Here is an 11,349-nt window from a genome sequence, read left to right as displayed (position 1 = left end):
TCGTCACAGTCACCTTTCTGGGCCTCTTTCTTCAAGGGCAGGGTGGGGTCTGCAGGGCCTGGCCCAGAGTAAATGCAAGAGCCCAGCCCAGCTGTGGGTCAAAGTAGTGCCCAGGGAGGGGCTGGGGCTCTGTTGATCTCTTATCTTCCAGGCTCCCTTGGCCTTATCTGATGAGGCTCAACAGGCAGCTGATGAGGCTGACCAGGCCCCAGGGTTACTGAGTAACCCCGGCCTCTTTAAAAGTCCCACTGTTTACCTCCGACACCCAGCACTGGCCAGTTCTGTGCACTGCACGCTGCTGCCATGAATGCCCTGCTTGCTCTCTCTGCTGTGCCTCCTGGGTGCCTTGGCTGTCCTGGTAGAGGGGGTCACTGTGCAGGTATGGCCCCATCCCTACTTGGTCTGGCCCTTCCTTGGAATCCTGAAACGAGGGATGGGCTTCCTCTGGGACCCCCGAGTCCTATTAGCCATGCAATTTTCTCCCTTCAAACATGGAAGAGAAAACAGACAGCACGAAGTAACAGCTGGGGTAGACAGTGGCAGAGTGCCTGGAGTCTGGCTGCTCCCACGTCCCACTGCAACCCGGCAGCACAGGAAGGAGGGGTTGCTGGTGGCATTTAACGGAACAGAAATGTGAGCTTCACAAAGGTTCCAAAACAGCCAAAGCCAGTGGCTGGGAAGGGAGGTGGCTGGACTCAGATCCAGGCCTGGTTCCCCCATCTTGCACTTGCCTGGAGCACCAGGCTTGGTCCCAGGCTTCGACTGCACAGCATGAAGACCTAGATGGTTGGGCAGACATACCGGTGACACCAGACGCAAGCTGGGTTGTCAGCAAACAGGGGTCCTGCTTGCTCGGGGAGACCTCTGGAAGCCTTTCATTGCTTCTTGAGGTGGAGACCCTCTGGTAAGAGAAGTCAGGCTGGCCTGGGCTAGCTTGCTCACAGGTCAGCCACAGCATCCCTGGCTCTCCACAGCTGCCTCCCTATTCCTCACACGGTCGTGTGCAGAACTTCGGGCCTCTTGCAAGCCCAGGGACACAGAGGTCTGACCTCATGCTGCCCCACAGATCGTCCCAAGCAAGCCACCCAGGCTGGCGTCTCCTGCAGCCTGGCCTCATGCTCTGGCTGTCTCTTTCAGGATGGAGACCTGTCCTTTCCTCTAGAGTCAGTGAAACAGCTGAAGGACCTCCAGGAGGCACCGGAGCCCCTGCTGGTGAATCACAAGAAGTTTGCTCCAGGCTTGCTGTGCCTGTGGCACCACAACTGTGCAGCCATGCTGCATTTCCAGAAGCGCTGAAGCCCCTCTGCAAGAAACCCAACGCAGAGGAGATCCTGAAGAAGCTGCGTGAGTGGCCTCTTCGCTAATGTGCCTGGGGTGTGCTCTGATTGGTGGTGCTTGAGGAGGAGGTGTGCTCTGATTGGTTAGTTCTAATCGGGTAACTGCTGAAGCATGGGATAAAAGGAACCCCGTGTCCCATCTGATCATAACTCCTTCTTCTTTCTGGGTAGAAGCTGCACTTGTTGGCAGGTTTCAGTAATTCATATGCCCCATGTGAGGCAGAAAGCCCAGAGGGTCAGAGGGAGACAGGCTCTCTGGGATTATCTTGGTGGCTGGTGACAGATGTCCAAAATCGAGTTGAAGAGAGGTAGGGGCAAGGTGGGAAGGGTGGCTGTCTCTCACCAGGCTCCTCCTCTCTTGACCAGAGGCCATCGCTCAGGACCCAAACACATGTGAGATCTGTGCCTATGCCGCTTGCACTGGATGCTAGGATGGCATCGTCGGTCTTCTCAGCCTGCATGGGAGCAGGGGGTGCTGACAAACTCCCGCCCCCAGCATCTCACCCTACCTTGCCCAGGGCAGGGAGGGAGGCTGGGGAGACAGTCACCTGGAGAAGTCCTACCTGGGGGCTGTGCTAACCCTCAGCCAATAAACCAGACTCCAGTACTCCGTGCATTTCGCCTTCATTTCTTCCCTCCACATCAGTCTAGCAGTCCTGCAGCGCTGTGGACACTCACCTGCCCTCAGAAAGTTGGGGTTCAGTATGCAAAGTAGAAGGCTCCACTTCCTTGCTGAGTTCTTCACCACACAATGATACAGGGGGACCACCCAAGAGGGTGAAACCTTGACTTTTCTTACATATCTCCCCTGCGGTCACCAAGCCGCTAAGTCACGTGTGAGGACAGGAATCTGAGCTGGTTTGGGTGTCCCATACTCACCGCGTTTGACCCACCACTCAGGATCTGGCTCCCTCTGACCAACGCGGCTGCCTTCTGCCCTTCCTGTGATCCCGTTCACAGCAGCACCTCCAGCCCTCTTCCCGCACGCCTAGCTAGGTTACCAGCCCAGGTTCCATGGCTGCTTCCCCCATGGCCTTTCCTGATCCTCCCCAAGAAGAATGCTTATGCCCTGTGGCCATCTGTACCTCTTGTACAGCTCGGACGGCCCTGCTGATGACTTCTGTGCATGAGGAAGTTCTTCCATCCTCACTTGGGGTTAATCTACCCCCAGTGATGATTGTTGAAAGAAGAACAGTGTGGGAGGAAAATCCAGGGACTCTGCGGGTCCCAGCCTCTGGTCTTCCACATCCTGTGTGATGTTAGGGAGACCACTTCCCTTCTCTGCTTTGGTTTCCTTCTCTGTAACAATATCTAGCTTTAGACTCTGAAATGATGCATTTCAAGCTCCCACTTCAGGCCTGATAGAAACCTAAGAGGAATTCTTTAAATAGTTTTTAAAGAAAGCAAACAAACAAACAAAAAAGAAAGCAAAGTCAAGGGTCAGGCTGAGAATGGTTTAAGCAGGAGACGACACAGCACAGGAGCCGTACAGTTAGCAAGGATCTGGGGGACAGAGAAAGGAGGCCATTGGGATCTGTTCTAGGGGAGTGTGAGGAGGGGAATTACCGTGGGGGGGGGGGGCTTCAGACAGGCTTCCTTCCCGTAGTCTGGAATTGAGAGGGTTCCCAGGAGGCTTTGCGAGGAGGAGGGTTTTTTCATTGTCCTGGGATCTGCAGTGGGATAGATGGATTTCAAAACCAATACGAAATAGGGGAGAAGAGAAACGTCCAGAAGGTAGGGATGGTGGGAAGACATAAAGGCACTGGGGTAGTTCAGTCTACACAGTGTTGTTGCTAAAGTTTTCCTGCCTGGCCCACAGTCAGGACAAATCTCTCTCACCCGCCAGTCCCACAGCCACTCAGACCCAACCAAATAAACACAGAGACTTATATTGGTTACAAACTGTATGGCCGTGGCAGGCTTCTTGCTAACTGTTCTTACAGCTTAAATTAATCCATTTCTATTAATCTATACCTTGCCACGTGACTCGTGGCTTACCGGCATCTTCACATACTGCTTGTCATGGTGGTGGCTGGCAGTGTCTCTCTGACTCAGCCTTCCACTTCCCAGCTTTATTCTCCTCCTTGTCCCACCTACACTTCCTGCCTAGCCAATGGCCAATCAGTGTTTTATTTATTGACCAATCAGCAACACATTTGCCATACAGGACATCCCACAGCACTTCCCCCAATTTTTTTTTCAAAAAGGAAGGTTTTAACCTTAACAAAGTAAAATTACATATAATTTGGGAATTTGGGCGTCGCTTCTCTTACTACTTCCTGCTGGAGGGGGGCGCTGTATCTTATGGGGACACAAAGAAAACTTTAGGATTATGGAATAGTCCATGAGGCTGTATCGTCTGAGCCAGTTGCCTTCAAACCATTCTGGATGTTGGATCATCTGGGCCTTGGTGTCATCGGAGACCTTTCAGGGGGTCTTGGCTGGTCAAACCTGATGTATCTTAATCTGGAACAAATCCATAGCCTCTGGCTTTCTGTGGGAACAAAAGCAGAGTCTCTTTTCCAAAGCAACATATACTTATATCCAAATTTTAAAGTCAAGGTACCCTTAAAATATACATTTTGACATAACTCAACAGCTTTTACAGTCAAATGTTTTTCTGCAGTTAAAAATCCCAAAGACAACACAATCCAGATTCTCTGTGTGGTAGCCATCTTTACGTGACTTATTTTTTTATATTAGCTTGAGCCTATTGCTTTAAACTGCAGCCTTCTAAGCCTGAAACGGCACTGGCGCTGCTGGCTCCGCCCACTTCAGCTTCCCAACATGGCGGTGATACATTTTCCGCCAGCTCTGGGAGCCATCAACTCTCAGAAATAGTGGGTCTATGCTTCTATCAAAGCAGCGTGTAGCCCAGAAACCTCTTTTTTTTTTTTTTTTGTACTAGCAAAGGCTAAATCCACCACACAGCTTAATGTGCCACTTGCAGAGGCCTCATTCCCACCATGCTGCAGGTCGAGCATGCACGCACGCTAGGAACCCGCCAGTAGCTCAAACCGGCAGGCTGCCGCTAGCTTGAAAGAGACAACTAGGAAATGTTTTTAGCTCCATTTTAGAATCTTTTTTCTCAGGTTTTAGGTGGAAACTCTTGCCACCACGTTGGACGCCATTTGTTGCTAAAGTTTTCCTGCCTGGCCCACAGTCAGGACAAATCTCTCTCTGACTTTGGAGATGTGTAAAGGTTAAAACCTTCCTTTTTAAGAAAAGAAAAGGGGAAGTGCTGTGGGATGGTCTGTATGTCAAATGTGTTGCTGATTGGCCAATGAATAAATCACTAATTGGTCAGTTGCCAGGCAGGAAGTATAGGCGGGACTAACAGAGAGGAGAATTGAGAGAACAGGAAGCTGGGTAAGGGAGACACTGCCAGCCGCCATCAGGACAAGGAAGATGTAAAGTACCAGTAAGCCACAAGCCACGTGGCAAGGTATAGATTAATAGAAATGGATTAATTTAAGCTGTAAGAACAGTTAGCAAGAAGCCTGCCACGGCCATACAGTTTGTAACCAATATAAGTCTCTGTGTTTATTTGGTCGGGTCTGAGTGGCTGTGGGACTGGCAGGTGAGAGAGTTTGTCCTGACTGTGGGCCAGGCAGGAAAACTTTAGCAACACAGTGTGGCTTGGGGGAAGCAATCAGGACAGGGCTTCCGCCTGACTCTGAGAAGCCAGGCCCCTCTCTCTGAGGCTTGCCTGCCTTGTGTACAAACAGGGTTGGTAACAAAGATTCCTCTCAGGGTTACTGAGGGATTTGACAGACTATATGGTGGATAGAGTCATTTAATGCTTCAACACTGGAGCCAGATTCAACGAGCATGACATTGGGTACTAAGACTTTTTATGCCCAGATCGTGAGGACCCCCAAAAGACCACCACAGAGACTGAATCCCATATGTAAAAGCAAAGAGCCTTTATTTTCAAGCTCTGGGGCTTGGTCTCTCTGTCTATCTGACACAGCGGTGAGAGCAGAGAACCCTGAGCCCAGGCGGGGTAGAGTTTTTATCATAGCAGAGGTTGGGGTGAGGGGATTTCCAGGGTTCAGGACCCTGATTGGCTGACATTTGTCTAGGGGTATCTATAAAACAAAAATAGGTGTGTACTAGACTCAGGGACATCTGGCCACCTTATCTAATGGTTGGAATGTTTGGGATGTCAGGTACTTTCCCTTAGACGTAGGCCCTCCCTGGGTGGGGTCAGCTTATGGCTTTTCCTGGGTCTGGGTGTTGCCTGCCAGTAAGCCTATCACAGAAGCTGTGTCTGGGCCTCTAAGCCTATCATGGCAGCTATGTGGTCAAGCTGTTTTGGGGCCCCTCCACAAGACTCAGTTTCCCTGTCTGCAAAATGGAGATCATAAGAACTACTTTGACTCGGTATGGTGGGACCTACATATACTCCCAGGATGTGGGAGGTGGAGGCAAAGGATTAGGAATTTAGTCATCCTCAGCTCCTAGCCTGAAACCCTGTCTCACAAACAAAGAAACGTGAGATGAAAGTTCTACTTTGTAGAGTTGAGTGACGATTAAATACTGAAAGAGTTCTTTTAAAAAATTCAGATTTATTTAAATTTTAATGTGTACTAGTGTTTTGCCTCTGTATATGTATGTGAATTACATACATGCCTGGTGCCCTTGGAGGCCAGAGGAGGGTGTTGATGCCCTAGAACTGGAGTTATGGATGGTTGTGAGCCACTATGTGGGTACTGTGGACTGAATCAGGGTCCACTGTAGGAGCAACAAGTGCTCTTAACACTGAACCATCTCTCCAGCACCCTGAAAAAGTTCTTAAAGCTCCACGACCCCCAGAGCAATCAATGGGTTAAGGCAAAAATTAGAAGCAAAGCTGAGGGCCAGCTTTCCACATAGAAAAACGAAAGCACAGCATGCCAACGCTGGTGAACACAGGGGCAGCTCAGGAGCACGTTTGCAGCAACGAGGGCATGTGTGGAAAAGAGCATTTCAAGTTAAAAGCCTGACGTCACACTCAGGGAATGGAGAAAAGAACCAACTGTGTAGAAGGAAATAATAAAGATCAGTGCAGAAATAAAAGAAATAACGACAATAAAACCAAAAGGTGGGCTGATGCCCTTTTCTGACTTCTAGAAGATACTTTGACACCTGTGATAAATAGACATATACATAGAGACAATACACCCCCCACATACACACACACACACACAAATATCAAAATAAATAAATAGCAAAATAAGGTAAAAGCAAGAGGGGCATCCTTGCCTTTTCCCTGATCTTAGAAGGGAAGTGTTTATGTTACCTATTCCAGTCACTATTTTCCTTTTTGTTTTAGATTTATTTATTTATTTCATGCCTATGCGAGTATCTGCATGAGTTTATGTGCATCACATGAGTGTGGGTGTGCCACCGAGTGGGTGCTGGGAGTCCAACCCAGGTCCTCTAGAAGAGCAGCCATGTCCCATCTCTGCTCCCCTTGCTGCTTTTCTTTGACATGGTACTGGAGGTTCTAATAAGAACGATTAGACAAGGAAACAGAAGCACTGAACCCAGCAAGTAAGAAATACAATTATCTGTTTGCTGATGACACAATCATATACAAAGTTCCAAGGAGCTCACCTAAAAAAACTCATTGTAACTAACAGACAATCCAGGAAAGCTTCAGGCTACAGAATTTACATTACAAAAGTCAGTATCATGTCTCTACACTAACAAGAAGCTCCCCAGAACACACAGTCAAGGAAATTCCTTTCACAATAGGAACGACAATAGCAAAGGTAACTCTGAAACAATTTAAGGTAGAAAGTGAAGGAACTATATACTAAAAAATAAAAAAAACCTAATGAAAGGAATTGAAAGGCATCTCCTTTGTTCATGGATTAGAAAAATAATATAGAATGTCCACAGTACCCAATGTTCAATTCAATACAACTCTAATCAAAGCTTCAAAGATGTTTTTTACAGAAATGGAAAAAAAAATCTTAAAATTCATATGAATTCACACAAGACTCGAATATCCAAAGAAATATTTTCTTTTTTTTGTTTTTTGTTTTTAATTTTTGAGACAAGTTTCACATAGCTCAGGCTGGCCTAGAACTAATTACTGGGTGAAGATGACCTTGACCTTAAGATCCTCCTGCTGGGTGTGAGCCAGTTTATGTGATGGTGGGTGTGAAACCTAGGGCCCTGTGTGTGCATTCTACCAACGGGCCGGACCATACCCCAGTCCTAGCCAAAGCAAGCTTAAGCAAAATGAGCAAAGCCAGGCTCATCACACTGTAAGAGTTTAAATGAGAAATGTCCACCATAGTCTTGGGCATTTGGAAAGACTTAGGAGATGTGGCTTTGCAGAAGTATGTGGCTGGTGAAAGACCCTAACCCTTCAGGCTTACACCCCCCAAGCCCCAGGAGAATAAGGAACTAAAAAGAAAACTAGTTCCAAGGGCCACCTGACTCAGCCACTACTCAATCACCCTTGCAACAATGTAACAATGTAAAAAGATTTCTGTTAAGAGATGTGCTCAACTGTGACTGGGATAGTTGCAAGTGTTCCAGGAAAGACCACTGTGACCTTTGTGTAAGCTCCACTCCCGCCCCGATACCCCCCTTGAGGTTTCAGGAAGAATGTACACGCGGACATGACTGTACCCACTCTGTGATCAGACCATGATCTTGTGAAACGAAACTGTATGGGAATTGTAATTGAAAGGACCAAGCAGATGCCAAAACAGGCTGCTCAGTCTTTTCTCAGAGATCAGGCCTCAATTTCAGTTTCCTGAGACTGAGCAAGCAGTCTCTGGGAGGGCCATGAACAAAAGACATAGTCCTTGCAGTAGCTCCCTTTCTGCACGTACTCTGACTGCTCAAAGTTCAGCCAGATGTTTACTGTCTGGGACCCCTCACCAACTTAGAGTTATGTGCATGAGTCAAGGACAGAGCCTAGACCACTGAGCCAGCCCCCACAGTCAGTATGTGCTTGGCCAGCCAGCCCCCATGGTGGCTCAAGAACAAAGCCTGGGACTTGTGCTGGACTGTCCCCAAAGTGATAATTGTAACCACCAACCAGTAAATTCAAAGGTTACATACCCTCACCCAATTAAAAGAGAACAGAGATAAAAATAAACCAATCTGAGTTGCACCCGTGCAACACCCCCCCCCCCCATCCCCCTGGAGGGTTTGTGGTTTTTGCCTTTAAAAAGCTAGCCACACAAAGAAAGAGCAACTCCTCCCTGCCTCACTGTATTGGGTGTAGGAATGAGTTCCCTGTCTAGACTTGTATCTACAGAATAAACCTTGCTGTTGCATTCTGGACACCTATGGTCTTCGGTGGTCTCTTTGGGGTCACAATCTGGGCATAACAGTAATCTTATGGCTTTTGTGGGTTTTTCCTTTAAAAGCCCCCATGGGGCTGCAGTAAGATGCGGCTCTTGCTCTTAGGAGCAGAGTTTGCCCGTCTGTAAAGATGCTTCAGTAAAAACCTCATGCTGTTGCATCAACTGGACTGGAGTCTGGGTTCTTGGGGTGCCCCCTCCAGAAAGTAGTACCCTGGGTCTGGGGTCTATCACTGGGGGAGGGCATTGAGGACTTATGCCTACTGTAGTCTGCATTCTCTGGTTATGGTAGAGGATGTGAGCTCTCAGCATCCTGCTCCAGTGCCATGCCACCCACCTTCTGCCCCTCCTCCCCATCATGAAAGACTCTGACCCCTCAGGAATTTTAAACTGGAAAACTTACTTCTGTAAGAAGCTTTGGTCATGGTGTTTTGTCACAGTAAGGGAAATGTAACTAATATGCATACTGTCTTAACTCAGAGTCTACTACAAAGCTATGGGAGTCAAAACAACATGGCACTCACAAGAAACAAAGAGGGGAAAAAGCAGACAGAAGCCAAAGGAACACATACTACCAGGAAAGAAAAGCCACCATCAGTTTACCCAGCCAGGAGCCCTGTGAGCTGCTGGTGCAACAGTGGTGTGCATGTTAGGGGAACACCCAACCTCTTTCTGCTCAGATCTAAAGCCCACTCCATAAGACCGAACCCATGCCTGGTATGGGCCCCAAACTTCATAGCTGACTAGGTCATAGGCCACAGGGGCATAACCTGATACGATTTCCCTGCTAGATGGAAATACTAATAAACTGCCCTTAAAGTTCTTATCTTTTTTTTTTAAAGATTTATTTATTTATTATGTATACAGTGTTCTGCCTGCGTATCAGATCTCATTACAGATGGTTGTGAGCCACCATGTGGTTGCTGGGAATTGAACTCAGGACCTCTAGAAGAGCAGCCAGTGCTCTTAACCGCTGAGGCCTCTCTCCAGCCCAAAGTTCTTATCTTTATACCCATAGATAAGTGCATCTCTCAGCCCTCATCAGAGAAACTTCTTTTTTAGTAGATGGTGGTTAATACAGAGACCAATAGCCAGTCATTGTGCAGAGAATTAGAGACTATAAAGTGCAGAGCAGCTGGGACCGTATGCACAGGCCCGCCCAAGATCAAGTCAGCCCAAATCTCAGCATGGATTGGGGAGGGGCTCATGAAGTCCCACCCCTAGCTGAGGACCTGTTTGGCAGCTGGTGGCTACTGGGGAAGGGAGAGTCAGTTTTCTTCAGGGATGCTGCCCCTGAGAGCTTATCCATGGTCCAGTAGACTACCTACACTTAGTACATATAAGCAGCACTAAATAGACCAGTGGGTACTGCTGTGGGATGTTCTGTATGTTAAATGTGTTGCTCTGATTGGTTAATAAATAACACTGATTGGCCAGTAGCCAGGCAGGAAGTATAGGCGGGACAAGGAGAGAGGAGAATTCTGGGAAGTAGAAGGCTGAGTCAGAGAGACGCTGCCAGCTGCCACCATGACAAACGAGATGTAAGGTACCAGTAAGCCAAAAGCCACGTGGCAACCTATAGACTAATAGAAATGGGTTAATTTAAGATATAAGGACAGATAGCAAGAAGCCTGCCACGGCCATACAGTTTGTAAGCAATATAAGTCTCTGTGTGTTTACTTGGTGGGGTCTGAGCCACTGTGGGACTGGCGGGTGAGAGAGATTTGTCCTGACCGAGGGCAGGCGGGACTGGAGAAAAACTCTAGCTACAGGGTACTAAGCGAGAGAGAGAGAGAGAGAGAGAGAGAGAGAGAGAGAGAGAGAGAGAGAGAGAGAGAGAGAGAAGTTGACAGGAAGGGATGGAGAGATGGCTCAGGGGTTAAGAACACCGGCTGCTCTTCCAGAGGTCCCAGAGTTCAATTCCCAGCAAGCACATGGTGGCTCACGACCTTATTGTGGGATCTGATGCCCTCTTCTGGCATAAAATTGATAGAGTACTCATATACATAAAATAAATAAATAAATCTTAAAAAAATAAATTGGTAGGAAAGTATGGGCAGGGATAAAGGAGGAATTGGAGGAGAGGGGATGGGGATGGATTGGATCCAAACACCTTGTATGCATGTATGAATATTAAATAAAATATTAAAAAAGAAACCAATGGAACAGACCAGGGAGCCCAGAAATAAATTCACAGCTGATCTTTAAAAAAAGTACCCAAATCACACAACAAGAAAATGATAGATTCTTCAATAAATAGTGCTGGGAAAACTGGATATCAGTATGTAAAAGAATGAAACTAGACTCTTCCCATACACACACAAATGCAAAACAGCTCACAGTAAAGACTAGAACGTAAGATGGAACTGTGTGTACCAGAGGAGAAGACAGGAGGGCATTGCTTAGCATTGCTCTTGGTCATGAGTTGCCAAGCACAGACAGAAACAAAAACAGACAGACAGGAGGACAGCTAAGGAGACAGTCAACCGAATAAAGAGGAGAGTGAAAGAGAGTAGTATGTGTGACTTGTGCATCTGATGAGGGATTAACACTCAAAACAGAAAACAATTCAAACAGTCCAGAAAAGATGGAATTGTAAAATGGGTGTGGGCCCCCGGAGCCATTACTCAGAAGCTATGCAAATAGCCAACAGGTGTGTGTGTGTGTGTGTGTGTGTGTGAATGTGCTCAGTGCCACAA

At 47.6% G+C, this 11,349-nt stretch overlaps 1 protein-coding gene across 1 annotated transcript; it reads left to right on the top strand.

Annotated features, from left to right (window-relative positions):
- Positions 1–307: 307 nt before the first annotated feature.
- On the top strand, positions 308–2,376 carry Guca2a (guanylate cyclase activator 2A). Its single transcript, XM_052717913.1, is given in 4 exon segments — positions 308–379; positions 1,138–1,231; positions 1,234–1,344; positions 1,704–2,376. Coding segments are annotated over 4 exon segments (342 nt in total). The 3' UTR covers positions 1,769–2,376.
- The last annotated feature ends 8,973 nt before the right edge of the window (positions 2,377–11,349 follow it).

Source organism: Peromyscus californicus, unplaced genomic scaffold, assembly GCF_007827085.1.
Source record: "Peromyscus californicus insignis strain IS unplaced genomic scaffold, ASM782708v3 Scaffold_5__1_contigs__length_169319896, whole genome shotgun sequence".
Lineage (NCBI taxonomy): Eukaryota > Metazoa > Chordata > Mammalia > Rodentia > Cricetidae > Peromyscus > Peromyscus californicus.
This window is presented reverse-complemented; position numbering and strand designations above follow the sequence as displayed.